General features: G+C 36.9%; 1 protein-coding gene across 1 annotated transcript in view; it reads right to left on the bottom strand.

The window, feature by feature from the left end:
* Positions 1 to 18020, bottom strand: part of LOC148943507 (uncharacterized) — a 452088-nt gene that overhangs the window by 54718 nt on the left and 379350 nt on the right. Inside the window, exons 23-24 of the mRNA XM_089100994.1 lie at positions 3063 to 3171; positions 465 to 607 (exon numbers count right to left, since the gene is read on the bottom strand). Of these exons, the coding sequence (XP_088957120.1) occupies positions 465 to 607; positions 3063 to 3171 (252 nt within the window). The remainder of the gene's footprint in view (positions 1 to 464; positions 608 to 3062; positions 3172 to 18020) is intronic.

An 18020-nucleotide genomic window follows, 5' to 3' on the forward strand; every position in this document is an offset into this window, starting at 1 on the left:
CACACAAAAGCGATCCTTTTTGGCAGGCAATAGTCATACACAGCTTTCCTAACTGTTACATCATATTCATCAGTACGATTAAACGTCAACACTTTCCATACAAACCTCAAATGTTGGTCCCTATCAGTTTCTCCTAGTAAACTGAAATTAGATACAGAGGGAAAAAACCCTCGAAAATACAAAGTGTTGCTGCCGGAACACATTTAGATAGCACCAACTAAGGAAATAAAGAACTATGTAGTAGAGAGTAAATTAGCAAGATTTCATCGAAGTTTCGAAGAATACTAGCTCATCGAATATTAGAATACTAAAACTTTTGAAGCGTCCTTACTCCAATAAAAACATTGGCTTTCCCATCGACAATGAGCTAGACACAAAAAGTAAAAACCATATTTAAGCCCATGCACACACCCATAATATTGAAAAATTTAATCAGAAGTGTAATGAAAATTCTTTCAGCTTACGAAATCCGTCAGAATCTCGTCTGCCAATATCGTGGATGACATGGCCCCTTGTGTCGTATTCTGCAGAAAGTCGTTTCCTTCTTCCATCACATTGCAATGTCCTGCCAAGAAGCTGATGTGGGGTCACCCAAGGCGTGTTTTTACTATAAAACAAAATATAAATTTGATGCACAAGTTAATGCTTGTAACTTGATTTTAGTCTTCAAGAAAATATTTTTCCTCTCTTCTGCACATAATGTTCTTAATAAAGATGATTTTTACGAATGGATGACTAAAGGGGATAGGGTCCCTCATGAACATGGGCGCTGTTTTGTTCCAATTATCACTTCTGTTTTTGGGTGGAATAAAACGGTTTTGGGTGGAATAAAACATGAGGAGGAATAAAACTAAATGAAATACTATGTGCCCACATTTTCAAAAGGGCTATATGTTGTTAAAAACTGATGAAAATTTTTCTCCAACACACAAATTGCAAGTTAAAATATTGATTCTTATAGAAAAGAAACGAAAAGATTCAAAATATTGTTTTCTTTTTCCATGAAAAAGACTATATCAATGAAAAGCGGGCATGAATTAATTCAATTTTTTTTTTCAAGAAATAGGTTTTTCAAGGAAAAGTAAAGAAATTCATTAAACTAAAAATGAGCAGAAATAAATTCAAGTAATCTTCTAAGCATAAAACTACCCCAAATGACCATCAATAAGAAAATGCAATTCGAAACGAACAGAAATTACAATAAATTATGTATTAAGACTTTAAGGAATAAATATGAGTGTATGTATATAAAACTATCAGTCAACATTCACTTGATTTTTTGTTTTAATACTAATGACTGTTTCCAATTCTTTTTATCTTAATAGGAATTATGCTTTAAGTTTATATTTAATTTAAAAAAATAGGATCTGTTATGGGAACGCCAAATTTCAAACATGTGGATGAACAAGGTAGAAGGCTTAACCTTATAACAACCGATTTTAAAAAAGGTTTTGATTTAATACAGCATGATGTTAATTCAAAAGCTACTTGTGGAATTTTCTGTAAATCCTAATTTAGTTTCTGTTATTCGAAGTTTTTTATCTAACCGATTTCAAAGAGTAAAGCATACAAAAGTTTTTTTAGATCCTCAGCCGGTTTTTCGCGGAGTTCCTCAAGGGACTATTTTATGCCCAGTTTTATTTCTACTCATGGTCAACAGCATTGCCAGTGATATGGAAAGTAGATGGAAGTACGTCGATGACTTAAGCATAGTAGAAATATGTGATAAAGGTGACTTCAGCAGAGCTGCGGCAATCATCGAAAAAGTGAGACAGGAGTCGGCGTCTTCACTGATGACCGTGAATGATAAAAAGAGTAACATTTTTCCATTTTATTTTTTTAAGAACTTTAGCCCAACTTTTGATCCCCATGCCCCTGAACAACAAATTGTAAATAAAACTAAATTGCTAGGAATAACCATTACTTCTGATCTAAAGTGGGAAGTGCTCACTACAGAGTTGGTGAAGAGAGGTAACGCTAGCTTACAAATGTTAAAATTAAAGAAAAAATTTCGCGTTCCCCCAACCCATCTTCTAAGAATTTACTGTACTTTTACTAGACTGCTATTCGAGAATGCTATCCCTGTGCGGTATTTCGGATTAACTCTGGAAAAACTAACCGCATCGAAAGAATCCAGAAATGTATTGTTGTTATAATTTCCCATAGACCAGAAATTCCGTATTCTGAGCTGTTAGTTAAATTTGAATTGGTTTCGCTGGGGCGAAAGAAGCTGAGGCGGAATATGAATTTCGGCAAAAAATGTCTTGATAATAATAAACACCATGATATCCTTCCCTCAGATTTTAACCCTAAGCGACCAACAAGGGTTGTCGCGGGACCAGTCACGATGCTGACAAAAATAGAAGCCAAACATTTGCGGTACGATAGAACGTTTGTTCCCAGTTTCGTGAACGAGTACAATGTTACCCTCTAAAAAGTAGCATCTTTATTTATGTTTATTTGTGTATTTTTATGTATTAATATGATGTATCTTTATGTCATATTGACCTATGATATGTATTTATGACGCAAACCGTAATTTGGCAATTGCTATGAAAGTGGTTTTAGAATAAAATGATTTGATTGATTTGATTGATTGATTGATAGCCAGCGGAGGGGGGCTAAAGAATTTGTTTCGGTACGAAATATCTTCCTTTAATATTACAGCAATCATATACATTTGAAGATGTGGTGCTTTATGAGGGCAATAGTCTATAAGCCTCCAGAGAAATCAAACCGTGCATGGATCCTTATACGCATACCTTGTATATAAAAATCTTAGTGAAATCGTTGATGAAAAGGAAATATCAGTAGGTAAAACACTTTTATCATTTCTTGTTCTTAGTAGTTATTTTTGGGAATTGTCCTTATAAGTTTACAAAGTAAGGAGTGGATCAAGTTCTTCGGTATGTCAAAAATTTATAAAGTTAGACAAAAAAAAGAGCGAATAAACTCAGATCTGAATGGGTAGTCTCTTACTCTAGATGACGTGACAACAACTATTTGGTAGCTGTCTGGACCACTTAAGACTATTCTTTTCTAAGTTGAAATTAGCTTGTTACCTTCTTATGACTAATTCTACTTCTCCTTCGGTTGATGCCATAACACTTTGTACTTCTTCAAATGACTTCCCAGTTAACACAATTCCGTTAATCTCCAGCACCTGATCTCCTAAAAAAATTTCTATGAAATCCATGTTCAGGTCAATAAAACTACTTGTATGGTATAATTTTATGATACATATTAAAAATATCATATAATGCTGCAGGGATACAAAATTGAAGATGAAAACAGACTTGAATTAAGTCATTATTTTAAAGTTGATTTTCTTTTCCTCAGCTTAGAATAGACAGTAAGGGATGACCATTTTATAGATGAGGAGGAGTTAATCCTCCTCCCCAACGACATAAACAATCATATCTATCATGAAACAAATGCTACATATGCTAACTACATGGTATTCCAACAGATCCCAGGCCCTGGGATAGACTGAAATGACCTAAATATGCAACGTCGACGATACAAACACAGGCTACCATCTTTTGCCTGAGGTATGAGACAGCTAAGTTTCTATGCATTTTGGCGACAGGATGTAGCGAGATAGACCAATTTTGATTGATTTACTGGGACTGATCCCACAAAATTGGTCACTTCCGTGGTAGCTTGCCCGGGAAGTAACCAGAAATAGAGTGCCCACCCAAAAAAATAATTGCCAAAGAATTCTTAGGTGCGTGGCCCTAAAGGTCCTAATGTTAGTAGGATTTGGGGAATAAATAAATTAGAAAATTTTAAAGACTGTTAGCACTAACACCATTAAGGCAAGGAGGTCTAAAATTTCTTACAGAAAAAAAAATCTCTGAAATTGGCCTTGTCTCAATTTTTCATTATAGATGGCAAATTTCTAGGGTCGGCTAAACCAATCTCCTCCCTCACAAGGGAACTAGCGTACCCCTCTAACAACATTTAGCAGATTAAAGTGGCTTGAGGTCCATTTTCTGGTTTTATCCTTCCAATTTGGGCATATCTTGCTTTTTTGTATCAACCTAACGGTTCTCAAATTTCTAGCCATTTCTATGGCAAATTTCTAGGGTAAGCTAAACTAATCTCATCCCCCAAAAGGTAACTAGCGTACCCCTCTAACAACATTTAACAGGTTAAAGTGGCTTGATGTCTGTTTTCTGGTTCTATCCTCCCAATTTGAGTGTATCTTGCTTTTTTGAATCAACCTAACCGTTCCCAAAAAGTATATTTTGGGATAATCAATTATTATTAATTTTTTTTCTTATTGCAGCTTAATATTTATGATCTTCGAATGCCTAAAAGGCATAAATGATAACAAATGAAGCCACAAAACCTTATCTCATATTGCGATTTGTTATAATCAGCTGACATGGAAACTGAAAAGAGGACGCTGGAAAAGTGAAGGCATGCGTGAACTCTACCGTAATTAAATAAAAAAAAACAAGTTTTTTAAACTGAAAGTAAGGAACGACATTAAAACTTAAAACGAAAAGAAATTTTTCCGTATATCTAAGGGGCTGTCACCTTCTCAATGCCTCGCTCTTTACGCTAAAGTTTGACTCTGTCTCACAACTTTATTTTTTAAAACAATAAAAAACTTTAGCGTAAAAAGCGAAGTAAACTGGGCCGGAGTTTCGACCCTCCACCACAGCCCCCTTTAAGTTGTCCGATTGGCTGAAATTTAGAGGTTAAGTTTTCCTAGGGCCTGGGAGCTTATCCTCAAAATTTCAGCAATCGATCCCTCCTTCCCTGTTTTCAAAAACCAAATATAGCCACTTAAAATTCATCATTTTTTTTTTCTTAGCCACGCCTACAGGCCACAGTTGGCAACTGATCCGGGTGAATGAGGACTCATTCGAAGCAGAATTCGGGCCTTTTGATATTTTGAGACCGAAAAAATTATCCCCCGAATTTACATTTACGAAAAACCTCGTTTTCCTATAAGAACCCGCTATAAGCGGGCTAGCCCGCGAAAACGCGGGCTCGTTTTCCTATAAGAGCCCGCAAGCGATTTCCGGTCCTAGCGGTTGCAGAGAGACAGCGGTATTCGAATTTTGTATCCCAAGCTCAAACCAAGAAACGTGCAAAATTTTACCCCCCTCCAACTTTATCAAGGAGGCACACTTGTGCCTCTATAAAGAGGCGACCCACCACAATGTTAAGCGATTTCAGGTCCTAGAGGCCGCAGAAAGACGGCGGTTATCGCATTTTGTAGCCCAAGCTTAAACTACAAAATGTTCAAACTATAATCCTCCTTCGACTTCATGTTCATGGGGTAAACTGGGGCAGTAGTTTTGACCCTTCCGCCCAAGCCCTCCTTTGAAGGTGTCTGATTGGACTGAAATTAGGAATTTAAATTTTCCCCGAGCCCAGAAGCTTGTTCTCGAACTTTCATTTCAATCCGATCACTCCTTCCCTGTTTTCAAAAACCAAATATAGCCACTTAAAATTCATTTCTCTTTTTTTTCTTAGCCACGCCTACAGGCCACAGTTGGCAACGGATCCGGGTCAATGAGGACTCATTCGAAGCAGAATTTGACCTGTTAGGGCCTTTTGATATTTTCAGACCGAAAAAATTATCCCCCGAATTTACATTTACGAAAAACCTCGTTTTTCTATAATAGCCCATGTTAATTTTTCCCACCACAACCCCCCTTTAACATTGTCTGATTTTATTGTTTAAAAAAAAAGAGTTGTGAGAAAGTCAAACTTTAGCGTAAAGAGCGAGGCGTTGAGGAGGGCACAGCCCCTTTCATATACGGAATAATTTCTGATCGTTTTAAGATTTAATGTCGCTCCTTACTTTCACTTTAAAAACCTTTTTTTTCTTATTTACAGGCTGCGAAAGCGGGGGTTTGGGGGCGGCAGCCCCCCAACTGTGCCTCCTAATCCCTGTACGTTTTAAGGTTCGACCTTGTAACTCAGCCTCTTTAACTCTTTAGAAAACGTAGTTTTTTTTCAAATAATATCTTAATAACTCGAAGTATCACACTACAAATGGCACGAAAACACGCGACGGAATAACAAGTTAGTTTGTCTCTGGTACAGTTTGCTGTAAAGTTTGTTTGTAGTCATTTTTTTCCACTGCTTTGTTTAAAAATTAAACCTATTTTAACTATATTTTAATTGGTTAAATTCTGTAAACGGAAAGGCAGTGTTGTCTAAGAAGTTTTTAACAACGAAAAGCCTCTTCTTTACAAACCTTTGTTTCATCTATCTATCTAGGTTTCCTCTTTTATGATGCATATCTCATAGTTAGACAGGAGTTGTTATTCTCTTGGTCAGTTCGTGCTGTAATCTACTGCTTCTCTTATTACTGATGCTTCCACTTTACAAGGTTTTATTTGAAATCTAGTATTTTGACTATGTCAAGATTTCTTTCAAAATTGTTGGAAATCTTAGATTTCTCAGGATTTACAGACTTTTGCCGAATATATTACTAATTTCAGCAAGAGCTCAGTACTCAGGGCCAAATTACTATAGTAGTCAACCAACATAGTTGTTAACACTGTTTGTGTGTACTTCCTGTGTTAAAGATCCTGTACTTCCTGTGTTAAAGATCCTAATGACCCATATGATTCTATCATATTTTACCCATTTTAAATATTCCTGTCTGATATTGTTGTATTCCTGTTAGATATTGTTCCTGTCTGGATTTATTTTGGTGAGGTCATAATTTATTCCAAGTGAGTTGTTGACCTGAGTTAACTTTAAGAGGATTATAAAATGGAATCTACTTTGATTTTAGTTTGACCTATATTTCGATATTTATTAATTCAGTATTTTTTCTTGAATTAATATTGAGACTTTTTAATTTGCGTGGTGATTGCGATAGACATGAAAAGCTCTGACGAAACTCCTGAACTTGTATATTCTCCGGTTCTGAATTTTATTCAAAGCAATTTGCTAAGTGGAATTGAGGAGGATATTATCAAAGGACATGGTAGGGAGTTTTTTTACGTAAACATAGTCAAAGAAGCTAAAAGTTTACTGTGGCAAATAAGTGCACCTGAATCAGATTGCCCAGTGCGTAAGGGGAACAATGCACTTTCTAATCATTTTAGTGACATTATTTCTCTGTTAAGATCTCTTGACAGTAGCGACACTTTTGTACTTATGTTTGTGATAAAGCAACCTACTGAGGTGCCATGTCTCCTGCCAATGCTTATACTTCTTTACTCTCTAAGTTTAATGAGCTACAGAAAGTGGTTGTTGAAATGTCAGGGAAAATTGACAATTATCAGTTGAATTTTCCTCAACTTCCGAAACCCACCCCAGCAATTGACACTCATACGACAGTTATTGTCTCTAAAGTGCCTTCAGATCTGTCTGATCCGATTAAACGCGAATCTGTTCTCGATCAAATAGCTGGGCATGAATTAGTTTGTAGTGTGAAACCTGTTAAAGACAAATGGTATGTCAATATCGATAAATCTGCAACTGAAGATTTTTGTACATCGGTTCAGAGCTTTATTACCGGAGCAACAGTTAAAGTACGATCCAAGCGCTTTTTTGGGATTCTCAGAGGTTTCCCAGTTGATGTTGACCTTTCAGTCATTAGTATACTGCAAGGTATAATAAGTGCAAATCGACCGGGCCAGACTATGTCAGTCAAGCTTGAATTTGAAGACTCCTTCACTCAGTCTGCTTATTGCAAAGAAGGAATTAAAGTTGGATATGAATTTTTTCGAATTCACGTATTTAAAGATTACCTAAATGCTGCTTCAAATGCCGATCATACGATCACTTTAAAAGTACTTTCACCAGCAATTTCCCGAAATGTGCCAGACGTGATAGGCCACATCTTTCTACTAAGGATAGTCCTTGTAGTACTGCTCCCAAGTGTGCTAACTGTGGTAAAAATCATACTTCTTATAGCTTGTCCTGCCCTGTATCTAAGGAAATAATGTCGCACTCCCACTTTTTGCAATGACTTTGGAGTTTTCAATAATATCGTTTAATATTAATGGTACAAAGGATAAGGACTTCGTTATTGATGAGCTCTACAATGATTTTTATTTGATCTGTTTACAGGAATATCTTCTTACACACTTTAGCATTAATGTTTTGCGTCGGAGCCTTCATCATGACTTGTGTTTTACTGCTGCCAGAACCACAAGAAGCCACCCATCCGGTGGGCTAGCTTGTGTTTTTAATCGCAATCCTAATTTGGTTTCACCGGTGATTTTTTACTCGGATTTTGGCTGTTTGTATGGGCCCTATAGTTTTCATTAATTCTTATCTGCCTTATGATGACCGTTCTTCCCGATCGATGGCTAGATATGCTAAAACCTTTAACACGTTGACGTTTCTAGTGGAAAAAATTCTTTCTTTTTCTCTAGATTGTATGATCATTGGTGACCTCAATACAGATATAAATAACTCATCAGTGAGAAGGGATTTGTTGTTAGATTGCCTTCTATCTTATCATATTATACCCAAAACTCATCCGTATTCTTATATTCACCACTCAGGCAGTAAGAGCAATATTGATCACATTATTTGCTCACCTAGTATTACTACATCAATGGTGTTTGTACATGCGGAAGAACAAGACTTAGACCATCTCCCTATCTCACTTACTCTTACACTGAATTTAAGCCCTGAAAGTTTCTGTAGAGTACCCCGGTCTTCAAAATGGTTTGAAAAAAGTAATTCGAAGAAAGCTGATGTTCCTCTCTATATGTTTACACTAACAAGCCTGCTGTATGCTATACGAGTTCCCCATCATCAGCTTCAGAGCTCTATACAAGTGAATTGCAAAAATGACCTGGATTGTTATTATAAACAAATAATTAAATGTCTAAAAGATGCCATGGCAGTTGCAGTGCCGCTGCAACGTGTTAGATGTGGTACGCAAAAACATATTTGGTCTTTAGATGCCAATTTTAAAGGATTGAAAAATAAAGAAATATTTTCGTCATGATCCTGGGGTGAATTCGCTAGACCGACCGCCCTATAGTAGTGCACTGGATCTCAAGCGTGAGAGGTGCAATGAATATAATAAATATCTCAAGTCAATGCGTTATCGGGATATGTATTTTTCAGTGATGAAGAGAGAAGGGCAAAAATTTAACAATTATGAGTCGATTGCATGGCCATTACTCGTCTATTTTTTTCTAATGTTAATTACCATGTGCATTCTTTGTATTCTCATTCTCTTTCTGCTATTTTTAGTACCCCTCTATCTCAGCGTCTTTGTGTTCTCATTTCTCTTTCATCCGTAGTTGAAGCAATTAAGAAACTTAAATCAGATAATGTTGATAATGATGGTATATCTAGATTTCACCTTTTATTAGATTGCTCTCCCCCCCTTATTGACCATATACACCTACTTCTCCAGATTTGTATTTGTACTTCTAGTGTACCGGGGAGTTTTTTGTGTGGTACTGTTTCTTCAATTTTAAAAGAGGGGAAATTCTCCTTTAATTTTCTCTTCATACCGACCTATTTCTGTCTCTTGCACTTTTAGTAAAGTTCTTGAGCATGTATTACTACCTTTTGTGACTTATAATATGCCTGAGAGAGATAACCAGTTTGGATTTAAGCCCGGAGTAGGTTGTCAACATGCACATCGTGTATTATCTTCTTTGCTCCTTGAAAATTCTTCTAAGGGAAGGAGTATATATCTTTGTACTTTAGATCTATCAAAAGCTTTTGATAGTGTATGTCATAGTCAGCTTTTTTCTGCTCTTCGTGGTAGCGGTGTCAATCTATCGGTTATTTTGCTTCTTCGGTACTGGTATTTTGCTTCTTCGGTAAAAGGAGCACTAGAGCGTCTGATTACCAATCCAATGAGCCTCCTTTGAAGTTTATATGACCACGCTTTCTATAAAAAACCCTTTTTGTCCCCAGGGCAAAACTTACAACCCTTGCCCTGAGAGCTGGGGGATTTGTTATCCTCAAAGACATAATTTCCAGACCTTTCTGATAGACTTAACAAAATGGCTATATCAAAATCTTGATTGGATGTGTTTGAGGAAATGATAGGTGTGGAGGAAGACATTTGCCCTCTGATCACTTTCGACTAATGAAAAAGGCACTAGTCCTCTCAATTCCCAATCGAATGAGCCCTTTTTGAAGCTTCTACGACAAAGCTTTCTATAAAAAAGTTATATTCCCCAAGGGCATAACTTACGACTCTTGAATTGAGGGCTAGGGGGGGAGGTTTTTCATCCTAAAAGACATAATATCCAGGCCTTTCAACCACGTTGAACAAAATGGCAATATCAAAATGTTGACCGGAAATGTTTGGGGAAATTATGAGCGTTGGGGGGAGGGGACTATTCTCCCTCTGATTACTTTCGACTATTAAAAGGGGCAATAGTCCTCTCAATTTCCAATCGAATGAGCCCTTTTTGAATTTTTTACGACAACACTTTCGATATGACATTATATGCCCCCCGCCACAGGGCATAACTTACAACTTTAGCCCTGAGGGCTATGGGGGGTTGTCATACTCAAGAACATACTTTTCGTACCCGTCAACTACGTTTAAAAAAATGGCTATATCAAAATGTTGATTGGAAGTGTTTGGGGAAATGATGGGTATGGGGGGAGGGGAGCATTCGCCCTCCGATCCCTTTTGACTATTAATAAGGTATAAACGGTAGGCTTGAGAGGGGTGTTAGTTGCCCTCCAACCACTTTCGACTATTAAATATAGCACTAGCGCTTTCAGTTTCTAGTCGAAGGAACCCTTTTGAAGTTTCTACGACAACGCTTTCTATAAAACTTTATATGTCCTCAGGGCATAAGATATAAGATATCTTACAACCCTTGCGCTGAGGACTGTGGGGGGAGTGTCATCCTTAAAGACATAATTTCCGGACTTTTCAACTACGTTTAAGAAAATGGCTATCTCAAAATTTTTATTGAATGGTTTTGGGGAAATGGTGGGTGTGTGAGGGACGTTAATTATCCTCCAATCACTTTTGACTATTAAAACGGGAACTGGCCCTTCAAAGTTATCGAAGTCTCTGTTACAATGCTCTATAAAAACATTATATGCCCCCAGGGAAAGTTTTGCAGCCCGTGCCCAGAGGGGTATGGGGGAAGGGGTTGATCATCCGAAAAGATATAATATCCAGAACTTTCAACTACATTGAAAAAAGGCTGTGTCAAAATTTTTATTGGATATGTTTGGGGAAGTGGGCGTGAGAGAGAAGTTAGTTGCCCTATTAATGTCCACTAGCATATTAAAAAGGCACTAGACCTTTCAATTTACAATTAAATGAGCCCTTTTTGAAGTTTCTACGACAACATTTTCTATAAAAAAAACCTTATATTCACCCAGTTCATAACTTACAACCTTAGCCCTGAGAGATCTGGGGGTTTCTATTTTGAAGTTTCTACGACAACGCTGGAAAAGACCTAATTTCCAGAACTTTCAATAACGTTGAACAAAATGTCTGTCTCAAAATTTTGATTGGATGTGTTTGGGGAAATGGTAGGCTTGAGGGGGGGGGGAGTTGCTCACAAATTACTTTCGACTATTAAAAAGGGCACTAGCCCTTTCAATTTCCAATCGAATGAGCCCTTTTTGAAGTCTCTACGACAACACTTTCTATAAAAGCCTTATATGCCCCAAGGGTATAACTTACAACCCTTTCCCTGAGGGCTCTGAGGGGGTTGTTATCCTAAAAGGCCTGATTTACAGAAATTTTAACTACGTTGAACAAAATGAATATATCTCAAAATTTTGATTGGATGTGTTTGGGGAAATGGTGGGCGTGAGAGGGGGGCTAGTTGCCCTCCAATTATCTTCAACTATTTAAAAGGCAGTAGCCCTTTCAATTTTGCAATTTTAGCAAAAAGGCACCAGCACTTTTTGAAGTTTTAGGACAACGCTTGCTATAAAATCCTCATATGCCCCCAGGGCATAACTTATAACTCTTGCCCTGAGGGCTATGAGGGGGTTGTCATCCTCAAAGACATAATTTCCAGAACTCTCAACAACGTTGAAAAATATGGCTATCTCCAAATTTAGATTGGATGTGTTTGTGGAAATGGTGGGCGTAGAAGGGGCATTAGTTGCCCTCCAATCACTTTCGACTATTAAAAAGGCCACTAGCCATTCTAATTTCCAATGGAATGAGCCCTTTTTGAAGTTTCTACGACAACACTAAACACCTTATATGCCCCCAGGGCATAACTTACGACCCTTGCCCTGAGGGCCGTGAGGGGGGGGGAAATGTCATCGTTAAAGGCCTAATTTACAAAACTTTCAACTCAACTATGTTGAACAAAATTACTATCTAAAAAATTTTGAGTGTATGTGTTTTGGGAAAAGGTGGGCGTGAGAGGGAGGTTAGTTGCCCTCCAACCACTATTGACTATTAAATGAATTTCCAATCAAATGCGCCCTTTTTCAAGTTTCTACGGAAAAGCTTTCAATAAAAAACCTTATATGCCCCCAGGGAATAACTTATAACTGTTTCCCTGATGTCTCTGAGGGGGTTATCATCCTCAAAGACCTAACTTCCAGAACTTTCAACGACGTTGAACAAAATGGCTATCTCACAATTTTAATTGCATGTTTTTGGATAAATAGTGGGCGTTGAAGGGGTGTTTAGTTGCCTTCAAATCACTTTCGACTATTAAAAAGGGCACTAGCCATTTCAATTTCCAATCGAAAGAGCCCCTTTTGAAGTTTCTACGACAACGCTTTCAATCAAAACCTTATATGCCCTTATATGGGCATAACTTATAACCTTTGCCCTGAGGGCTGTAGGGGGTCGTCTTCCTCAAAGACCTAATTTTCAGAACTTTCAACTGCGTTGAACAAACTTTCAACTGCGTTGATTGGATGTTTTTGTGGAAATGGTGGGCGTGAGAGGATTAGTTGCCCTCCAATACCTTTCTACTATTAAAAAGAGCACTAGCCCTTTGAATTTCCAATCGAATGAGCCTTTTTTGAAGTTTCTACGAAAACGCTTTCTATAAAAATCTTATATGCCCCCAGGGCATAACTTACAACCCTTGTCCTGAGGGCTGTGGGGCAGTGTCCTCCTCAAAAAGATAATTCCTATCTAGAAATGAACTAGGCTGAACAAAATGGCTATCTCAAAATTTTGATTGGATGTGTTTGGGGAAATGGTGGGCTTGGAAGGGGTGTTAGTTGCCTTCCAATCACTTTCTACTATTAAAAAGGGCATTAGCCACACCAATTTTCAATCGAATGAGCCCTTTTTGAAGTTTCTACGACAAATCCTTCGATACGAAGTGCAATGGTCTAAAGAAAAAAAAATAAAGAATAATACATTGTGCCAACATCGTTCTTTACTTAGGCAGCGCAATCACGAAACAATCGTTCTTTAATTAGGCAGCGCTGCCTATGAAACAAGAGATTGCAGGGCAAGCAGCCCTTCTCTCAAGCCCATTCATTTTCCAAACGCATCCAGTCAAAATTTTGAGACAAGTATTTTGTTTAGCATAGAAGAACAGTCCAGGAACAATTTATTTATGAATATTAGGCAAACCAACTCCCCCACAGTCATGCAATTGGCCTATTATGCTTTAAAAATAAGTGTTGCTTTAAAATAAATCAAAAGGCATTGTGTTTATGGTTGCCAATAAGAATCTCAGTCGAGAACAACTGGCGGTATTAAGTTGAAACTTTTGGGAATACTACTATTACTACTTCTGCTCTTACAGTTTAAATAAATAAAAAGACTGTAAGTGTATCCAGGTTGTCAAAGACCATAGATAGAGTCTTTTTTGGAATTATATTAAGTTTTATTTTTCAGTTCAACTTCAGAAGCTATAAAATTCAATTAAAAAATACTTTTTGTGTCAGGATTAAAAATTGTGGAAAAAGTTCCTCCCGCATACAAACAGCAACCCTTTCTAGGGATTATTATTAAAGAAAACTGAAAAGATATTCAATATTATTCTTTCCATGAAAAAGACTATGTTCGAAAAAACAAACAGAAATTAATTAAAAATACTTTTTCCACAAGAGAAGTTTTTCATAGAAAAGTAAAGAGCTCCATTAAATCTAGAATGAGCATAAACAAAGTCAAATAATCTTCCAAGCGTAAAACTACTCAAACGAACAGAAATTACAATAAATAGCCGATTCAAACTCAGAACGAGCAAAAATCAACAAACGTAGAGCTGATAACCCCTATGCCTTCTCAACACCAGAACACAATTTGTGCTCTACTGAAAACGAAATACCTTTGAAATGTTTTCACCTTTCTTACTTTCATAAATGAAAAATTATCAAAACCTTAACGAAGAAATGTCACTAGATATCAATTAAACTGTCAATCCATGGGCATTTGTTTGTTTGTTTTTTTTTCACTGTCAAAGTTGTCAAACTTATGTATAAAAATCGAAGATTTCCTTGCATGGATAAGTTTATATTAAATTGCTTAAAGAGCAAAAAACTGGTAATTGCATAAATATTTGCATATATTTTGACAAGGGATTACAACAATTCAAAAACTTTTAAAAAGAAAATCAAAAGTTTGAAGCTTAGTAGAAATAATTGTTAGAGATCGGACTTGCTGTAATAGTCAAATATCTTTTAATGAATCTAGTATAAAAAGTAGTAAGAATAGTAGAAAGTGTTGTTAGAAAAACATCATTTCCAAATTTTTTAATTTTTAAGTAGAAGCAATGTTATTTAAGACATGATAAAAAGTGGAAATTTTTTTTTAATTCAGTTCAGAATCGCTAAAGTTGTTATGTAAACTGCAAAAATGTTTAAGGTGTCTGAGCGATATGTTTTAACTAGGAAAATACCTGAAAATTTTTAAATTAGTTTTTTTTTGTGAGGTAAAATCAACTCGCTACGTGATTAAGCTTACAGGTTTGAACGCAACCAGTTATATAATGTCAGTAGGAAGGCCCAAAAAACGGAAATTTGCAATTATTACAAATGATGATTCTCTATTTTGACAATGTATTACAATAATTCAAAAACGTTAAAACAGAAAACCAAAATTTTCAAGCTTAGTTCATATCGTTGTCAGTAATTAATTAAAAAAAAATTTCCACAAAATAAATTTTTCAAAGAAAAGTAAAGAGCTACATTAAATCAAGAATTAGCGAAAATAAAATCAAATCATCTATCAAGCGTGAAACGACCACAAATCAGCATCGCTAAATAAGTGAAACCCAAAATCAACAGAAATTACAATAAATAAACGAGTCAAACTCAAAACGAGCAGAAATTAACATAAGTTGGGCGCAAAACCCCTATGCCTTCCCAAGGCCAGAAAAAAATTTGCACTTTACTGAAAAAATATAAATGTTTTTACTTTTATAACTTTAATAAATTAAAATATTATTAACATTTTGACTACTAATTATCAGTATATGTATATTAACTGACAGTGCACATTCATTTGTATTTTTTCAGTAAAGTACAAATTTACAACCTTTGCCCTTGGGGCTCTGGGGGGTTTGTCATCCTTAAATACATAATTTTTAGAACTTTCAACTGCGTTGAACAAAATAGCTATCTCTAAACTTTGATTGAATGTTTCTGGGGAAATGGTGGGCGTAAGAGGGGGATTAATTACCCTCTTCTCACTTTTGACTATTAAAAAGAGCAATATCAATTTCCAATCAAATGAGCCCTTTTTGAAATTTCTATAACAATTTTCTATATAAACTTTATATGCCCCTAGGGCATAACTTACAACAATTGCACTGGAGGTTCTGAGGGGGTTATCACCCTAAAAGACCTAATTTCAAGAAATGGCCACTACGTTGAACAAAATGGATATCTCAAAATTTTGATTGGATGTATTTGGGAAAACGGTGGGCGTGAGAGGGGCGTTAGTTGCTCTCCAATCACATTCAGCTATTAAAACAGGCACTATTCCTTTTAATTTCCAATTGAATTAGCCCTTTTGAATTTTTTACTCTTTCGATAAAAACCTCATAATCATCCAGGGCATAATTAAAAATCCGTGCTCTGAGGGCTGTGGGAGGGGGGAGGGGTTTTCATCCTTAAAGACCTAATTTCCAAAACATTTAACTAAGTTGAATAAAATGGCTATCTAAAATATTGATTGGATGTGTCTGGGGAAAAAATGGGCGTGAGAAAGGGGTTAGTTGCCCTCAAATCACTTTAGACTATTAAAAAATGCACTAGCTCTTTGAATTTCCAATTGAATGAGCCCTTTTTCAAGTTTCTACGACAAAGATTTCAGTAAAAACCTTATACGCCCCCAGGGCATAATTTACAACCCTTGCCCTGAGGGCTGTGGAGGGGTTGTTATCCTCAAAAACCTAATTTCCAAGACTTAATACTACGTTGAATAAAATGGCTATCTCAAAGTTTTGATTAGATGTGTTTGGGAAAAGGTGGGCGTGAGAGGCGGGTTAGTTGCCCTCTAATCGCTTTCGACTATTAAAAAGGGCACTAGCCCTTTAAATTTCCAATCGAATGAGCCTTTTTTAAAGTTTCTACGACAACGCCTTCTATAAAAAACCTTATATACCCCCAGGGCATAACTTACAAACCTTTCCCTAAGGGCTGTGGGGGACTGTCCTCAAAAACATAATTTCTATCTGGAAATCAACTACGCTGAACAAAATGGCTATCTCAAAATTTTAATTGGATGTGTTTCAGGAAATGGTGGGCGTGCAAGGGGTGTTAGTCGCCTTCCGATCACTTTCGAATATTAAAAAGGGCACAAGCCACTCCAATTTCCAATTGAATGAGCACTTTTCAAAGTTTCTACGACAACTTCTTCGATACAAATTGCCCCGCTCTAAAGGAAAAAAATAGTAAATAATACATTGTGCCAACATCGTTTTATATGCCCCCAGGGCATAAATTAAAACCCTTGCCCTGAGGGTCGTGGGGGAGTGTCCGTCTCTTTACTTAGTCCCCGTTTCTTGTCTCGTTCTCGAGTGTCCCCGTTCTTTACTTAGGCGGCGCGATCGCTCTGCCTATGATTTATACAACAACTTTCTATATAAGCCTTATATGCCCCCAGGGCATAACTTACAACCCTTGCACTGAGGGCTCTGAGGGGGCTACCTTCCTAAAAGACCTAATTTCCAGAACGTTCAACTACATTGAACGAAACGCACATCTCAAAATTTTGATTGGATGTGTTTTGGAAAATAGTGGGTGTGAGAGGGGCGTTAGTCGCTATCCAATCACTTTCAACTATTAAAAAAGGCACTAGCAAAAGGCACTAGCCCTTTCAATTTCCAATTGAATGAGCTCTTTTGAAGTTTCTACAACAACGCTTTCAATAAAAACTTTATATACCCCAGGGCATAACTTACAACCCTTGCACTGAGGACTCTGAGGGGGTTATCATCCTAAAAGACTAAATTTCCAGAACTTTTAACTGCGTTGAACAAAATGGATATCTCAAAATTTTAATTCGATGTGTTTGGGAAAATAGTGGCCATGAGAGGGGCATTAGTCGCTATCCAATCCCTTTCAACTATTAAAAAGGTACTAGCCTTTCAATTTCTCATGAATGAGCCCTTTTGAAGTTTTTACGACAAAGCTTTCAGTAAAAACTTTATATGCCCCCAGGGCCTAACTTACAACCCTTTCCCCGAGGGCTGTGGGCGGAGGGGTTGTCATCCTTAAAGAGAATAATTTCCAAAACTTTCAACTACGTTGAATAAAATGGCTATCTAAAAATTTTGATTTGATGTGTTTGAGTGAATGATGGGCGTGGGGGGGCTAGTTGCCCTCAAATCACTTTCGAATATTAAAAAGGACACTAGCCGTTTGAATTTCCATTCGAATGAGCTCCTTTTGAAGTTTTTACGACAACCCTTCTATAAAAACCTTATATGCCCCCAGGGCATAACTTACAACCCTTGCCCTGAGGGTTGTGGGGGAGTGTCCTCCTCGAAATATATTTTCTATCTGGAAATCAACTACGCTGAACAAAATGGCTATCTCAAAATTTTTATTGGATGTGTTTGGGGGAATTATGGGAGGGGGGGGGGGGCTAGTTGCCCTCCAATCATTTACAACTATTAAAAAGGGCACTAACCCTTTGAATT

This window comes from Artemia sp. Qi Xiang Cuo, chromosome 15 (genome assembly GCF_049724085.1).
Source record: "Artemia sp. Qi Xiang Cuo chromosome 15, ASM4972408v1, whole genome shotgun sequence".
Taxonomy (NCBI): Eukaryota; Metazoa; Arthropoda; class Branchiopoda; order Anostraca; family Artemiidae; genus Artemia; species Artemia sp. Qi Xiang Cuo.